The sequence below is a fragment of the Ochlerotatus camptorhynchus genome, unplaced genomic scaffold (genome assembly GCF_037179485.1).
Source record: "Ochlerotatus camptorhynchus isolate MF236.1 unplaced genomic scaffold, CSIRO-AGI_Acam_v1.1 ptg000017l, whole genome shotgun sequence".
Lineage (NCBI taxonomy): Eukaryota > Metazoa > Arthropoda > Insecta > Diptera > Culicidae > Ochlerotatus > Ochlerotatus camptorhynchus.
Window position 1 is genome coordinate 1739946 of NW_027040509.1, and position 18100 is coordinate 1758045.

At 42.1% G+C, this 18100-nt stretch overlaps 2 protein-coding genes across 2 annotated transcripts in view; one reads left to right on the forward strand and one right to left on the reverse strand.

Annotated features, from left to right (window-relative positions):
* Positions 1-18100, forward strand: part of LOC135702496 (uncharacterized) — a 280096-nt gene that overhangs the window by 105447 nt on the left and 156549 nt on the right. The gene's annotated exons all lie outside the window — the stretch shown is intronic.
* LOC135702271 (luciferin 4-monooxygenase-like) lies at positions 3568-5382 on the reverse strand. Its single transcript, XM_065223299.1, has 4 exons — positions 4837-5382; positions 4650-4772; positions 4088-4589; positions 3568-4033 (listed from the first exon to the last, which is right to left on the reverse strand). The coding sequence occupies exons 1-4, from the start codon at positions 5376-5378 to the stop codon at positions 3584-3586; spliced, it is 1617 nt and encodes a 538-aa protein (XP_065079371.1). The 5' UTR covers positions 5379-5382; the 3' UTR covers positions 3568-3583.

Sequence of the window (18100 nt, forward strand, 5' to 3'; positions counted from 1 at the left end):
TAGAGTCGGTGTATAATTAGTCACGCCAAGAGAAAAACAGTTGAACTCGCATCACGGTTTTCGAAAGATTTCCTTTCTTTTCACTTGGCAACAGAGGTTTTCTGCATCAACTTCAAATGACTTCCAGCGAGAAAAAAAAATAGCGGCTGTAGTAAATCATTATATCAGTGATTTAGTCAAACTATCTTAACCAAAAAAAAGTAGAAATTCTCATAAGTGATCATTACCAAACGTATCCAATGAGAATTTATTGCTCACTGCGTGTTTATGATCATTTCTTAGATTATATTTTATATTTTATTGCAATACCTTTCGTGGATCTTTCATAGCATCGTAATGTTTGTGTACTTTGCACGATAAGAAGCCGATTTGACAGTTCAATAGGTAGACTTGGCTTCACTCTTGGCGTGACTCATTATACACCGACTCTAGTAAAAATTACAGCTGAACTGTCAAAAAGTTCATCCCATGAACACTTTAGTCGCTATATTCATAGTCTGGCGGATAGAATTTCGATCTATCAAAAAGCGGAACCAATTCAATATATTTTAGACCAACATTTGAAAAGGTTCTATCAAATTTATAAACAAAACGTTTATTATTGTTTCCTCGCCAATTGAACGCAAATTACCGGCATCATCGGATAGGGGATACATTCTCCAACCCAAAGATGGTGTCAGTTTGCGTAGGCGAGCCTTGAGTCACGAGAAAAGGGTTTCCGAAGTTTTGTTCGCAATTGCTGATGTGCTCTTTTCTGTTGTTGGTCATGATTTGCTCGATTGGTTCCGCTATTTGACAGCTCAATTGGTTCCCGAGATTCTATCCACCAGACTATAAATATAGCGACTATAATGAACACTGGGTTCATACGTGGCGTCACGCTGCAGTACACGGCCAATCATACCAACTCAGCGACTGAGATTAATTGACTCAGATAATTTTCTTTCCATACGAAATTTACTCAGATTTGGAATAAACTGCAGTTACTCACAAGCTATGAGTAACTGCAATTTATTCCAAACCTGAGTATATTTCGTATGGAAAGAAAATTCTCTGAGTCAATTAATCTCAGTCGCTGAGTTGGTATGATTGGCCGTGTACCTAACTGGGAACTGACAGGAAGAAAAGTTTCAACACGCTAAAGGCCGGCGCACAATTAGGTACTGCAGCGTGACGTCATGAATGAACTCAATGTTAACCGGCTGAACCTTTTTGACAGTTCAGTGGTACTGTTTACAAGCACTTAGTCGATTTTTAGAAAAAAAATATTCTTAAATTTCCGAATTTCAACTTGAAAATTGTCGAGGAACAGCGCGTAGAAAGCATGTTGCTCATAGACATTGCAGAAGTGTGGTTTACATCTCACTGCAGTCCGAAAAATTATCGAGAAAATCCACGCAAGAAAAAATCGACTAAGTCCACGTAAACAGTACCACTGAACTGTCATCAGATTGAGGTTAACCCCGACGGTGCAAAACCTAATAGATACGTTTTCAGATTTTTTGACAGTTAGCCCATGCATTATCCAAGGTGACTACATGTAGGTGTTATAATGTGTCAAATTCATGATTCAGCCATGTTGTATTTTTGTATGGGACAGCAACCGAGTTTGTTTACAATTTGCTCTAAAACCGCACTTCCCCCCCCCCACGACCTCCTCGTCTATATAGTGACAAAGCTGTATCACCATTTATATACCCACCATGGCATTATCTGTCAACAACCCCGAAAACGTACACGAAGAAAAAATAGTACCCAAAATTTGAGTTCTTTTTACTTAATATTGAGTTTAGCTTCTCACTTACTCTCTTTATTGTTGTCAAAAAAGGAACAAGAGATTCGACCCAACAGTATAGTTCAGCCCAATAAGTTACTTTTGAGTAAATTGCATATTCTCAAATTTACATAAATTAAACTTAATTTGGGGTAGAATATACTTAAGAGTAGGTAATTTTTTTGCTGGTATTAAATGGAAACTACTATGCGTGATTTACTCAAATTTGGGTTATTGGGCTGAACCCCGGAATAGAGGGAAAAGTACTTAATTTTAGGAGGGAAAAGTACGTACTATACAGAAATTCAAAACAAAAAAATTTATCTGCGGATTTGAACAGTTTTTGACCTGTATCATACTACCGGAAGGAATGCCGTGCCAAACCGATTTCCTACTCAATTAATCAATCTTTGATGTAAAATTCGCTAATAAACACGAGGCGCATTTCTTATAGCAAACATGCCATAACAAAATGGGCATGGTTCATTTAAGTAAACAAACTTTAACACTTCTTCCGACTGTGGCACCTATGTATAAGCCGTCTCGATGCGCGATGCAAGTAGATGCGGGGTGTAAGGGTGTTTCGAGCAAAACAAACAGTCCAGCCTTTCGACCAGTTCAAACCTGTTTGAATAATCATTATCTTATGACACATTCTACATGACAAGTTCTACAAGAGTAAACCATAGTTTTCAAAACCGTCATAAAACCGGAACTGTTACTTGTGCTGCAACCATGCTTGGCATGCACACCAACTGCTCATTTGTTAATAACTTTTCACTCAGTTATTGAAATTGATTTTCTTTAAAGTAATTGGTAGATTAGGATCATAGCACAGACAAAATCATAGTTTACTATAGATATGCAAAGTGTAGGTAAACCATAAAATTTGAATCAACACCAATGAATTTTTTCACTTAAAGTCCGAGATGTGCAGCGAGCATTTCTCACTTGATTTTTACAACGCAAAAACAAATACAGTTTATTACTAAAATTAAAATCCACTTTTTCTTACGTACTTATAACAAGCCTAAACATTATTCTATCTACTGCTTCAAACAGAACTATGTTTTATCAACTGTGTGCAAAGTTATTAGCAAATTAGCAGTACATGACCTGTGTATGCCAAGCATGTCTGCCACCAAGCTTGTAAATGCTCATTTCAGCTAAAATGTTATTTTTCGGATTTATGAAGCTATGAAATATTTTAATGATAATCCTTAGTTACAAGATGCAAGAAAAGCAGGTAAAGTGTGTGTATGACACATAAAACCTGTCAATTTAGCTTTCAGAGGGTCACAATAACAATTAGCTGTAACAATGAGCAACGTGATGAGCGAGTAATCAGTGATCATACAATCGCTAGTTGTGACCTTCTGAAAGTAAAATTGACAAATTTTATAAGTCATACGCAAACTTTACCACCTATTCTTGCTTCTTACAAATAAAAATTACCACTATAGTATCTCATAGTTGCATAATTACGAAAAATAGAATTTTAGCTGTAATGAGCAATTGCAAGCCTGTTTGCAATTTAAAAAATAAAAAGAAAGGTAACCCTCTAATTTTATTTCAGATTTTGAAAGTGCGTTATAACTATAATAATCGTTCTGGTGATTAGTTCTTAAGTAGTGTAGTTTACAATTACAAGAAGTTATAACGTCACTCAACATAGTCGCTCACCAATAATTTTGAACTACTTAAATCATAAATTTTTGATGGAAATTTTACGCACTTTCCAAATCTGCTATAATATTCAGGGGTTACTTTTATTCATACAAACGTAGATCCATCCTGGTAGAATGTGTCTTATTGATTGCAAATATTCAACATCTTCAAAACAACACTCTTCACTTCCTTCCTCTTCACGTTCCCTTTGCTAGTCAATGGCAGTTGGTCTACGAAGTGCACTCCTCCCCGCAGCTTCATGTGATCGCGTACATTCTTAGCCACATATTCTGCTATCTCCTCCCCGGACACGGCAGATCCCGCCGCCTTAACCACCACAGCAGTCGGCAGCTCAGCACTTCTGTTCTCCACCGGTACGCCCACCACGCACACCTGCTCGACTCCATCGACTCGTGAAATAAGCTCTTCCAACTGTGTCGGAGACACGGCATCGATGTACTTGAAAATTTCACTTTTCCGATCAACCAGGTACAAATATCCCTCTTCGTCAAAGTATCCTACATCACCGGAGCGGAACCAACCGTCCGAATCCAGCACTGCTTCGGTAGCCTCTGGTTGCTGGAAGTAGCCCTGGAGAATTTTCCCAATCAAGTGACGTTTCCAATCAAACAGAACACAACTCACCGCAAATGGAATCAACCGCTTCACCAGCAGTTCCCCATGTTCTCCTATTCCGAGAGAGTTTCCCTCGTCGTCAACGATCCGTATTTGTATGTTTGGAGACACCGTCCCGGTTGCACCGAGTTTTCTTTTGATCATATCCGTTGCAATTAGACCGCATTCTGTCGAAGCATAGATCGTGTAGGATTTTCCATTTGGTAGAATGGCATCCACCGCATCCCGGACGCCATCCGACACGTAATATCCACCGATTCCCCAAAGCACCATGGACGAAAGATCTGCACTTTTAGCGCGTGGATGATTGGCCGAGGCACTGGCGTAGATTGGTGGTCCGTTGATGGCATTGATTTTGTACTTTTCCACCAAATCGAAAATGAGATTCTCCGAGAAAGGTTTTCGGGTAAAAACCACCACGCTGTCGTAGAACAGCGCTATATCGTAGGTGTAGGCAACGCTAATCCAGTGGATCGAACCCGTTGCCAAAATCTTTATATTGGTTATATTTCTGGAATGAATTTGATTTAATAAGGGGGTTCCATCCGAAGATGAATTTATGAGAAATTACTCTGGAACAAATGGTGACGTTCTGTTGGCATGAGACAGGCAGATTCCTTTCGGAGGTCCAGTTGTGCCGGATGAGCAGAATATGCTCCAAATTGATTTACTTGAATCTTCTACGGTTGTTGGTCTGAAAACGTGAAATGCATCTTGGTTAAATAAATTCTTGATTTTGGTCAGCCACTTGAACTCACTTGAAGTCTTTTTCGATTCCGGTTTCGGTCAACAGTTCCTTAACCGACCGCACTCCGTCCACCGCATCATCCATAATAAAAATCTTCACATCTTCACCGAGCGCCTTCCGCGCAGCCTCCCTCACCGTTTCGTAGTTCCAAGCATCGCAGAACATCAACCTGGACCGTGTCTGTCGCATCATGTGAGCCATCTCGTCCTCGGTGTAATTTGGAAAGAGTGCATTATAAGGCACTGCCAAACACTGGAGTGCCACTACCAGCGGAATTAAATTCTCATTACCTAGCGCCGCGATCGTCACTATCTCTACGTTCTTCCCCCCGCAGCCATAATCTTTTCTCAGATGTTGCGCAATCCGGACGGCCCGGAGACGAAGTTCGCCTCTGGTCAATACCTTCCCGCTGTCGCCATCGATCTGAACAGGTTTCTCCGGCCCGCGATCCAGTAGTTCCAACACAACATCGCCGGCACTACGACGTGGATCGAACAGCGGATCGATCTGAGGTCCACTCCACACGCGACGATCCGAATCGTACGAAGTCATTGCAAGCACTAAACGAACAGGTTTCTTGCACTACTCTGAGAGGGAGCTTAAAATAGGCAATTCAATTCGATGATTGATTTTTCTTCATTGACTACTACGTCCCAACTGAATCATTGCACCTACCTTCATCTTTCTTTGCGTGCTTCAATAAGGGACGAATGACTACTTGGTAAAAGTCCCCAACAAAATACAAAACAGCGGCAGGTGTTAAATTGAATTTGTGTATAGAGCGACTTACAACTAATATGGACCAACAGGTCTGTGCCATAAAAAGGGAGAGTGACTTACAAAATGCTACTCTATGGTAACAGGGAGTAAGAGCGATCGGGAATCGAATCCGGCACCTCTAGCATACTTTGCTTTGTAGCTGCGCTCTTACTAAGTGAGCTTAAAGAGGGCCCAAATAAACTACACGTAACGTGGGGTAATTGGCCGGCAAGTGACAATTGCCTGGTCAGTTTGGGGAACACTCGTTAGATAATGCTTTATCTCTCGATAACGGTGGAGATGCTGAATCATGTTGTGTGTAGATTGTCAGAGTGGAAATTTTTGAAATTTTAATAAAAAATTGGGTGTTGATTTTGCTCAAATTGTTTTAAGTAGGTATGGAAAACCAAATTTGTTGGGAAACCAAATTTTTTTTTTTTTATTAATTACTTTATTTGTACAGGCTCAATTGAATAAACTTTACAGAGCCAAGTTATCATTTTCTTTATACATTATAAATGTTTTAAATCTAAAATTAAAGGATTGGAACCGATTACTCGCGGTCTTCTCGAGGTTAGTGGATGACAATTGTTTGGATCGGGAGAGGGAAAAGGAGATTTGGAATATGATTTGTGATTCAAAAATGTCACTATTTCTAAAACATATACTTAATCCTATCGACGTTATATCAACTCTGTAATTATACAATTATTACAGAAACAAATCTACAAAAAAAATTCACACACACATACAAAACACAAACTAAACACAAGGTTAATCAAACTTACAATCTATGGTTAATATTCTTCAAGAAAACATATATGAGTTGCATAAACTCCAGATCGCGTCTAGCCAAAATATCCCGAACTGGAACATTAGGTTGTCTACCTCGAGCCCGAAGGGAATCGTACAACTCGGATCTGACTCCACGGTGCTCAGCACATGACCAAATAATGTGATCTGCGTCCTGGTAACCTTGTCCACATTCACAGAGATTACTGTCCCCCAGCTCAACACGGAACAAGTGAGCGTTTAACGAGTAGTGATTGGACATGAGGCGAGACATCATACGAATGAAGTCTCGACCCACATCCAACCCCTTGAACCAAGGACACTTCGACACCTTAGGGATGATTGAATATAACCATCGTCCCAAACTCCCTTCACTCCATTTATTTTGCCAGCTGGCGAGTGACTGTTGACGATAAATGAAGAAAAATTCGTCGTAGGCGATTTGTCGATCGTAAATATCGCCTTCCATAGCGCCCACCTTTGCAAGCGAGTCCGCCTTCTCATTGCCCGGAATCGAGCAATGAGATGGGACCCATGCAAAGGTGATGACAAAAGATCTTAAAGATAAAGCACTTAGAAGCTCTCGTATTTTCATGAGAAAATACGAGGAGTGCTTTACCGGCCTCATGGAGCGAATAGCCTCGACAGAACTGAGACTATCCGTAAAAATAAAATAATGATCTGGTGCAAGTGAGGCGATCGTTTCTAGCGTATAATGTATTGCCGCCAGTTCCGCAACATATACGGAACAAGGAGCATAAAGCATTCGAGAGGCGCTATGAAATTCGTTATAAATACCAAAACCAGCGGACGCCTCTATTAGTGATCCATCTGTGAAGAACGATCTTGCGGAATCAACTTGGTCAAACTTTGCAGCGAAAATTGACGGAGCAATCATGGAACGATGATGCTCTGGGATTCCGCGAATCTCTTGCGTCATTGATAAATCAAAATGAACAGAACTGTCGAAGTCGGAGAAGCAAACACGATAGGGATTATGCTGCGAAGGGCTGACATCCTGTGTTATGTACACGTAGTACAATGACATAAAACGAGTTTGAGGGTTTAGCTCAAGAAGCTTCTCAAAGTTTGCAATCACCAGGGTTCATAATTTCACAACGGGTGAGGAGCCTGAGGGATAATTCCGAAAACCGATCAGAGAGTGGCAACATGCCCGCTAACACTTCGAGACTCATCGTATGAGTCGAGTGCATGCATCCTAACGCGATACGAAGACAGCGATACTGGATCCGTTCCAGTTTGATGATGTGCGTTTTAGCCGCCGACTGGAAACAAAAACTACCGTATTCTAAAACCGATAAAATCGTTGTCCGGTACAACGTTAGAAGATCTTGCGGATGGGCTCCCCACCACGTTCCGGTAATTGTTCGGAGAAAATTGATCCTTTGTTGGCATTTCCGCTTCAGATACTCAATGTGGGATCTCCAGGTGCATTTTGAATCAAACCAGACCCCAAGATATTTGAAAGACATGGAATGTCAAGGCTTACCCAAAAGTTGAAGCTTCGGTTGTGCTGGGCTATGCTTCCTAGAAAAAACGACCAACTCAGTTTTCTCCGTGGAGAATTCGATACCTAGCTGGATAGCCCAAGTAGACAAATTGTCTAAGGTATCCTGTAAGGGTCCTTGCAGGTCGGCCTCTCTGGGCCCTGTCATAGACACTACTCCGTCATCTGCAAGTTGTCTCAACGTGCAGTTGTCACTCAGACAATTGTCAATTTCTCTGACGTAGAATTTATACAGAAGGGGGCTTAAACATGAGCCTTGGGGGAGACCCATGTAGCTAAATCGAAAAGCTGTAGAGTTTCCATGAGAAAAGCTCATATGTTTTTCTGACAGCAAATTGTACAAAAAATTATTCATTAATGAAGACAATCCACAAGCGTGGAGTTTCTCTGAAAGAACTTCAACGGATACTGAATCAAAAGCCCCCTTGATATCCAAGAACACAGAAGCCATTTGCTCTTTCTTAGCAAAAGCCAACTGAATTTCCGAGGAAAGCAACGCGAGACAGTCGTTCGTTCCCTTGCCCCTACGGAATCCAAATTGAGTATCTGAGAGTAGGTGGTTCGTCTCAACCCATTTGTCCAAGCGAAAAAGGATCATTTTCTCCAAAAATTTTCGAATGCACGATAACATCGCGATGGGACGATACGAGTTATGATCTGACGCGGGTTTTCCAGGCTTTTTAATGGCTATAACTCTCACTTGCCTCCAATCATCCGGAACAATATTGAGCTCCAGGAACTGACAAAACAAGTTCAACATGCGCCTCTTAGCGACGTCTGGGAGGTTCTTCAACAAGTTGAACTTGATTCTGTCAGCCCCCGGAGCCGAATTGCCACACGAAAGGAGCGCGAGTGAGAGTTCCAGCATTGAAAAAGGCTGGCTGATCTCGTCTACCGAATTCGTCGTTTCGCGAGGAATCATCTGTGCCGGCACGGAATCAGGACATACTTTTCGCGCGAACTTGAGAATCCAACGATCTGAGTACTCCTCGCTCTCGTTGTTTGAAGACCGGTTACGCATCCTTCGCGCCGCATTCCAAAGCGTATTCATCGACGTTTCGCGCGATAATCCGTCCACGAATTGCCGCGAGTATCCGCGTTTCTTGGCTTTGATGAGACTCTTGAGTTCATGTTCAAGAGCCGAGTACGCTTCGAAATGTACGGGTGTTCCACGTTTCCGGAAAAGCTTAAACGCGTCGGACTTTTTACGATAAACCTCAGTGCATTGCTGGTCCCACCAAGGGGAAGGAGGTTTCCTACGGAAAGACGTTCCTGGAACCGGCCGAGTTTGAGCTTGAAGCGCGCTGTCCAAGATCAGATTGGAGAGGAAGTTATATTCCTCCAACGGTGGAAGCCCTTCTACCGACGTTAGGGCATCTTCTATCACATTCTTGAACGTTGTCCAATCGATATTACGGGTAAGATCGTACGCGACGTTAACGGGTTCCGATGGATTGAACCCACTGGCAACTGAAATTTTGATCGGCAAGTGATCACTACCGTGGGGATTCTTGGATCACATTCCACGTGCAATCCAACGATAATGAGTTAGAGCAAAGTGTGAGGTCTAATCTACTTCCATTCGAGGATGGGCCAGCCAAACGTGTTACTTCTCCATTGTTAAGAATTGTCATATTAAAGCTGTCGCAGAGGTCATATATCAAAGTAGAACGGTTGTCATCATACAGTTCCCCCCAGCCTGTACCGTGGGAATTCAAATCTCCCATAATCAACCGTGGAGCAGGAAGTACCGAACAGATATCTGAAAGTTGTTTGCGATTAACAACGGCTCTAGGAGGAATATAAACAGAAGCAATACAAAGGCTCTTACCTTTAATAATAGCCTGACATGCAACAACTTCAATACCTGTAAATTGTGGAAGATTCACTCTATAGAAGGAATGGCACTTTTTGATCCCCAAAAGTACTCCTCCTCCACGCGAATCCTCACGATCCAGTCGAATAATGTTAAAATCATAAAAAGGAAGATCTATATCTGAAGAGAGCCAAGTTTCACAAAGAGCAAATGCATCACAATCATTATTGTGAACTAAAAACTTTTTTTTTTTTATTTATTAATTTATTTGATAAGGCTCAACCGAATTAACTTTACAGAGCCGAGGATTCTTGGTCACTATACAATACATCTTAAAACTATAGTCAAAAAGTACAACGCAATAAACACTTTATCTTCCGCTATCCAAAAAGCCTCCTCCATCAGAACTGGAGCCGCTTCTAGTATTTTCATTGTATGGCAAATTGTTGTACGCCAACGAGGGTCAGAGCGCGTCCATTGCAGCAATGGACGCAAAACGTGGTCAGTACTCACACACTCATCACGAAACGGTTGATTTCCAAAGTCGACGACGCATCGACCGAAAGAACTGATGATGAAGAACAATGAGGAGGACCACACAATGGTTGCTGCCGAGAAAACAGACGATCGCGTAGCACACATCGAGAGTGGCCTGCTTTTGTCGACAGCCGAGTGAACACTGAACTAAAAACTTAAAAGAGTCTAATTTAGGAATAAGACTTCGACAATTCCACTGTAGAATAGTGATCAAATCCCCGACCTCGTTTGGAAAATTATCCATCGAAAGAAATGATTGCTGCAATGAGGGGCCACTTCAATGTCAATTGCTTCAAGAGGGTCTTCACAGAAGGAAGCATTGCCAGAACAATGCTTTTGAGAGGATCAGAAATATTGAGGTACTTGAGAATATCGTCCACAATTTTATCAAATGAGAACAACCCGAATGAAGAAGGGGCTTCTGTTCTTAAAAATGGGCCATCAGGGGTTTTTGATGTCCCCGGGAGAGATGGAAAATTCTGGTTATAGTCAGATGGTGCGCAAAATGATTGGCGAATTGCCAATCGCAAAAACAATTTTCGATGATGCCGAAAACACACTTTCTTCTCAGAAAAAAAAAATCACTTTTTGATAAATTTATCGGGAATTATGCCAGGAATCACTAAGCGAGAAAAACTGATTATTTACGTCAGATAATAGCGAGAAAACTTCCAAATTAACGGAGCGCGAAACAAGTCGACCGTACTTCAGCCTTTCTAGGCTGAATCGGTAAGGTAAGACATCTGGTAAGATCATACCAGTCGGTTCGGACCCTACCCGAGGAAATCCTGCTTGGATATTCAGTGAAGATTGCGTACTTCAGGAAAAAAAAAATACTGGGAACTTCAGCAAATTTTACGGAATTCAGAAAATCTCTGAAAATATCAGGGAAATTTGTTAGTCTAAAAAAATGTGAACTTCCGGAACGTTCTATAAACATGCTAAAAATTCTGTGAACTCCAGATTTTTTAAAGAAATTCAAGAAAGCTCCGAGAATAACATGAAGGCTTAGGGAACTTTTGTGAACATTAGGAAAATTCAGAGAATCCAGAGAAAATTTTAACGAATTTAATTTACGAGATTAGGGAAGTCCGAAGATTTCTTTAAAAACTATTCAAAATTCAAGGAAGGCTGAATACTCCAAACTTATTCTGCCAACAATTATTTTAAGCGGCGCCAGGGGTGTAGTGGTGGTGTAACTGCCTCTATCTTCAAAGGATCTGAGTTCACTCCCAGTCGGTGCCGCCAGGGATTTTCTGAGGCATACAATCTCTAATCACACCTAGAGCCGTTGGACCCCGATCCGTAAGTTGGTGGGTCGATAGGTAGAGTCCAGGTAAAGGTGCTGCCTCCCTGGCGTCGGTAGCAAGATCAACGGAAAGCAAATCAAGGAGGAAAAAAAAATAAACAATTCCGTTAAACAAATCTGTGAGCTTCCTACGTATATTGCACAACTATAAGAAAGTTCTAAAAGCTATAAAATAATTTTGCAAACTTCATAAAAGGTTAGCTCACATTTGTAAAAATTCTGTGAACACCATAAAAACTTTAAGCTCTTTTGGAAAATTTTGTGGAGTTAAGAAAAAATCAGAGCGCTAAATGAAAGTTCAGTGAACTTCAAGAATATTCTATGAATTTCAGTAAAATTCTGATAATTTTAGGAAAGTCCACAAAATTTCAGTGAACTTCAGGAATATTCTGGAAACTTCTGAAATTTTAAATAAGTTGCTGTAAAGTTTTGAAATAAGTTGCTGTAAAATTGATATTAAGAAAACTTGTTTCAACTCGTATAATATTCTGCGAAATTAACGAAAATTCTGTTAATTTCAGCAGTAATCTGGAACCTTCAGAAAAGCCTGTGAACTTCAAGTAAGTCTGCGCAATTTCTAGAAAATTGTGTGAATTTCAAATATATTCTGCCAACTTCTAACGTTCGCCGGCTTGTTGTAAATATGTTGATCGATTATTTACTTCTACGGTTAGGTTAAAAACATTATTACATTATTAATAAATATTTACATTTTTGTGTATATGCTAAAATTCTATAGCAGTAATTAAATTAAATGAACTACACATTTAGCTTCCAGGTTCTCTCGCTATAAAAAGCATATTAAATTTTGAAAAAAAGCTCTTGCATAAGCATCCCCAGGCGACGCTAACGACTCGAAGCGTCCGGATCGTTTTGGTCAGGAGACGAATTCGACCATCAGTCCATACGGTAAGTCTTGCCCAAGTAACAATTCAAGCTGAAAGGCGAACCAGCCCCAGGCTGAAAGCCTCCCTAATAAAGATAAATAATAATAATAATTCAAGCTGAACAGTAAGAACAGAAGTTGATTATTGGTTGATTTAAGGTGTACAAAGCTGATTAACAGCAGGCTGAATATATAGTTGATTAGTAGTGCGTGAAGCTAATTGTATCACCATAATTCAACCTCAATAAGTTAGCTGAACTAAAGATGGAACAAGCCTTATTTTAGTTTAATACTACTCCACAAATCAGCAATGCACTACAAATATTTTGGTATCCTGATTTGTTAAACGTATTCAGTGTCACTCGTTGCATTTCCAGGCATTTGAGTTCTTTTAAATTCACTGCCTACCTTTCTAATCCCAAACAGCGGCAGCATTAGAGACAAGGTAGAGGAGCTTTTTATGAATAGCTCCAGGTAGAAGTGCGCTGTGACGACGTCGGAAGCATTAACATTTGTATTTCCTTGTTTTGACTGCTATATTGCACTGAATTTTCAGACAGAATTCCAAAAATATAACTCAATTATGGCACTAAAATAGATTCCACATAACGATCGAAATATATCGCGCACTTGTGTCCACATTGTGTTAACTACACTTGAAAATGAGATGAATGTTTTACTGTCACCAGTTGTTGTTTACAATTCTGCATTGCTGTATAATACCCTTCCGGTTGCTGTTATTCAACTTAAATTTGACGTGTTTCAAGTTAATGATCATACCTTTTGCCACACATATGCTTAAGTGGTCCAGTAGGTATGATTGATGCCTGTGAATCAGCGACTGCCGGTTCGAATCCTGATATGCAAAGGTAATTTTTATCCTGATGAATGTGGGCGTCTTAGTGGAATACCTGTATAATGAGAGAGAGAAGGATTAGTATTTCCATTTAATTCCACTACTTTATTTGCTTATCCTTGACAGATACGCGTATTTCGTCTACAATGTGCAGACTTCTTCAGTGTCTTGTAATTTTTATACTTATAATAACAATATAAATATGTAAATCCAATTAGTTAGTCAGCAACCTTGTTTCAGTCCCATAAAAAATATATAAGGTATGAAGCGGTCTTCATATTTTTTTCTAAATAAAACTAGAAGGCTGAACAAGTGTTGGAAAAGACTGTTATTTAATGTCTTAAAAAGCTTATACATTATATAACTGTTAAGCTTTTGACTGATTAAAATCACCAGATTTAGATGCTTAAAAGCTGAACAAAGGTTAACGTGGTCCATGTACAACAATTATTCAAACTAAGGCTAAATTAAAATCGATTGAACAACACTTGTTAAGCATCAAATTGTTACCTGGGTGCTTTCCGTTCGCTTTGCAACAGTTTCACTTCGAGCACATTCACTTTTCGTTCACTTTTGTTTCTTTTACATCCACCTCGGCTACCTTTATTAGGAAATTAGTGGCCATCTAGATGTGTTAGTCTCATGAAGAAAACCTTTGAGAATCCCTGGAGAATTTCGCTCATGCTTCTAGCAGTTAAGTCGGGCAACCTTATTGAACACGACCAGTGGTCTCTCGTTATCGAGAGTGGCGCATAAGCCACTGCGTTTGCATGAGTTCTTATAGAGGACATTCTACGACGGTTACAAACTTCAGTAAAGGTGGCGAATTATGATAACTTCAGTAAAGTCTGCTTCCACCAGGAAAGTTCTGCGAACTTATGGAAATCTCTGCAAACAACACACGGTGAATGAGAACGACCCAAATTTGAGTTTAGTTTACTCATTATCGCAGAAAGTGCAGGAAATCAGCGATGAATAAATTTTCTTCAAGCCGTACTTAAGCGGAACTATCTACCTACCCTCTCCTAAAGACCATTCTCTAGCTAATAAATTATCACACTAAAACTTCATGTTAGATAGCATTTTCAACCAACTCTGAAAATCGCAAACTTCACGTATGAAGTAACATAAAAACACTTTGAATGTTCAAAAATCTGCCGGAAGATGAGAAAAATTAACGAAAACTTACCTCAGCCTAGGAGTAAAACCCGGCTGGCAAATGACTGGGATAATGCGTACCACCGGTACTTCGCGTACTTAAAGGTTATAAAATAGACCCGTCACGCAAGTGAAAGCGGTCCTTAGCCTCTTGCCCAGTAGCTCCTATCCCTTCCTCCCCGCGGCGCAGGCTGGGGTACGAGTAACCTTAGGGAAGATCGGGTAACCAACCCCGGTGGGAACTTTAGTCGTATGCTGTCAGGAAAGGAGAAGCTGCATCCTTTTCGGAGGTTACAAAACCCGAGCGTCTGTTCACCATGTTAGGGGCGGCTCAAACAGCGTCTGACTGGCATCCAGCGGCTGAATACGAAATGCTTCTCCCCGAAAGCTATACCCAAGATGGCAGTCCCATCACGGCGGATAGGAGACCTACCTACTGTCTCCGAAACCTTCAAATTGTTACAGAAACCTGTAGTGAAAGATTACGAACTGATTTTATGGCAACGACTTTTAGCGCTAAACAACGGACAAGAATTGGAACATGGAATGTACTGACGCTAGCCCAACAGGGTAAACTGGCACAACTCGCCAGTGAGGCCCGCCGTATGAAGCTAGAAATCCTGGGACTTAGTGAAGTCCGCTGGCTGAACTTTGGAGAACACAAGCTGCCTTCGGGACAGGTACTTTTATATTCTGGTATGCGAGGTGAAAACGCTCCGCGACATCGTGGAATTGGCTTTCTGCTTAGCGCCCAAGCACAGGCTGCGCTCATCAAGTGGGAAGCTATCAATGAGAAAATAATCATTGCCAGATTCAGAACACGGGTCCGAAATCTTACAATAATCCAATGTTATGCGCCAACCGATGCTGCCGAATTGCAGGACAAAGAGAACTTTTACAGTCAACTGAATGCTGTCGTGGATAAGACTCCAAGAGGTGATATCGAGATCTACACAGGCGACTTCAATGTGAAGATCGGCTCCTACCACTCGGACTATAAGCGCATTATGGGACGCAATGGTTTCGGAGATATGAGCGAGAACGGCGAGCTGCTTGCAGAGTTTTGTGGCAACAACGACATGGTGATCGGGGGTTCGCTCTTCCCCCATCGCCCAGGGCATAAAGTCACATGGGTCTCCCGTGATGGATATACAGAGAACCAAATCGACCACATCTGCATCAGCCGAAAATGGGGACGGAGCCTTCTTGGCGGCGATTCAACTCCCGCCAACTGGAAGACCCAGCAGTGAAGAGATCGTTCGTCGAAGAACTCGAGGCTCGCGCAGCTAATATTCCGGAAGGTAGCAGCGTAGAAGAACAGTGAACGAGCATCAGTAATGCCTTTATTGAAACAAGCGAGAACAACCTGGGTGAGCTGCGCACTCAGAGGATGGAGTGGATCACCGATGAAACCTGGAGGAAGATCGAGGAGCGGAGAGAAGCAAAAGCCGCGATAGAGCAAGCAAGGACCCGAGGAGCCAAGAACGAGGCCCGTCAGCGGTAAACGGCTCTAGAGAGGGAAGTTAAGCGCTCCTGTATACGGGACAAGCGAGCGTTGGTGGACTCCCTGGCTGATGAAGGGGAGAAGCCGCAGCAACTGGTGATATCCACCTCCTCTATGATGTTTCACGACGCCTGAGCGGGGCAAGGATGAACCCAACGATGCCTGTGTAAGACGCGACTGGACAGTTGCTCACCGACCCCACTGACCAGTTGAAACGTTGGTTTGAGCACTTTGAACAACTTCTCGAAGTTTCAACGGTCAACCAACCATCAACATCTCGGCATGATTCGCCAAGGGTGCGTTACTCGCGTCAACACTGAAGCTCCATCATTGCAGGAGATAGAAGCAGCCATCCGAAGTATGAAGTCTAACAAAGCCGCGGGGGTCGGTCACATATCAGCAGAGATGCTCAAAGCTGACCCCATGCAATCATCACAAATTTTGCATCAACTATTCGTCAATATCTGGGACACCGCGGCTTTTCCGGCCGACTGGATGCATGGCGTCTTGGTAAAAATCCTCAAGAAGGGGGATCCAACTGTATGCGACAACTGGCGAGGCATCATGTTACTGTGTATTGTTCTCAAAGTTCTGTATAAAGTTATCCTCAATCGGATACAGGAGAAGATCGACGCGACTCTCCGACGACAGCAGGCAGGATTCCGTGCTGGAAGATCCTGTGTGGACCATATTGCCACGCTCCGCATCATCTTGGAGCAGGTCAATGAGTTCCAAGAGTCCCTGTTCTTGGTATTCATTGACTACGAAAAAGCTTTCGACCGACCAAACCACGAAAACTTGTGGGGCACTCTGAGACGCAAGGGAGTCCCTGATAAGATCGTCAAGCTCATCGAAGCGCAGTACGAGGCTTTCTCATGCATAGTGTTGCACTACGGAGCTTTGTCTGACCCGATTCGGGTAATCGCGGGTGTGAGGCAAGGATGTATATTATCACCGCTACTGTTCCTCATCGTAATCGACGAGATCATGGTTGGAGCCGTTGACCTTGTACCGAACCGTGGGTTGCTGTGGCAGCCTATTACCATGGAGCATTTCAACGACTTCGATTTGGCTGATGATTTTGCGTTATTAGCACAACGGCGCTCTGACATGCAGAGTAAGCTCGACGACCATGTGAAACGCTCCTCTGAAGCAGGTCTAACCATCAACGTCAACAAGACCAAATCGTTGGATGTCAACACGGAAAACCGTTCCAATTTCACGGTAGCTGGGCAGGCAGTGGAGAAAGTCGAAAGCTTCCAATATCTTGGCGGCCAGATAGCGTCGGACGGCAGCACCAAGAGCGACATAGGTGCACGGATTAAGTAGGCGAGGACTGCTTTTGCCAGTTTGCGAAATGTATGGTGAGCGAATCAGATTAGTCGTCGCACCAAAATCCGAATTTTTACCTCGAACGTGAAGTCTGTGCTGTTATACGCCAGTGAAACATGGTGTGTATCAGCGGAGAACACTCAGAAGCTGCAGGTGTTTATCAACCGATGCCTGCGGTACGTAATTCGTGCCTGGTGGTCCCACAATTGGATCTCAAATTCCGAGCTTCATCGTTTGTGCCATCAGAAGCGTCGGAACGGAAGTGGAGGTGGGTCGGCCACACCCTACGACGGAGCGGAAACGAAATCTGCAAGCAAGCACTGGACTGGAATCCACCAGGACATCGCAGCAGAGGCAGACCCAGAGGCTCGTGGCGGCGGAGCCTAAACAGTGGAATTAAGAACGTTGACCGAAATTTGACTTGGGCACAGATCAAGGCCAAAGCTAGTAATCGCCCAGGATGGAAATCTTTCACAAAGGCCCTTTGCACCCCTGGAGGTGCGCAGGATCGTTAAGTAAGTAAGTAAAGAGTAAAACTAATAGACTGAGTGAATCTAATCTTTACTTTTCTCATATTCGGGATTTTTTCCTGAGCAAACCTGGAAAAATATGAGGCAAATTTACTCATCGCAAAGTTCCTGCACTTTATATTATTTATGAGTATGGCCGTGCAGGGAAGTCTGACAACTTATAAAAATCTTCAAAACTATACCAAATTAACCTTGGTCTGAACAAAAAAACCTGAGCACTTCATGGAGACCTATGATCATCTGTTGGTTATTGAAATCATTTTTGTT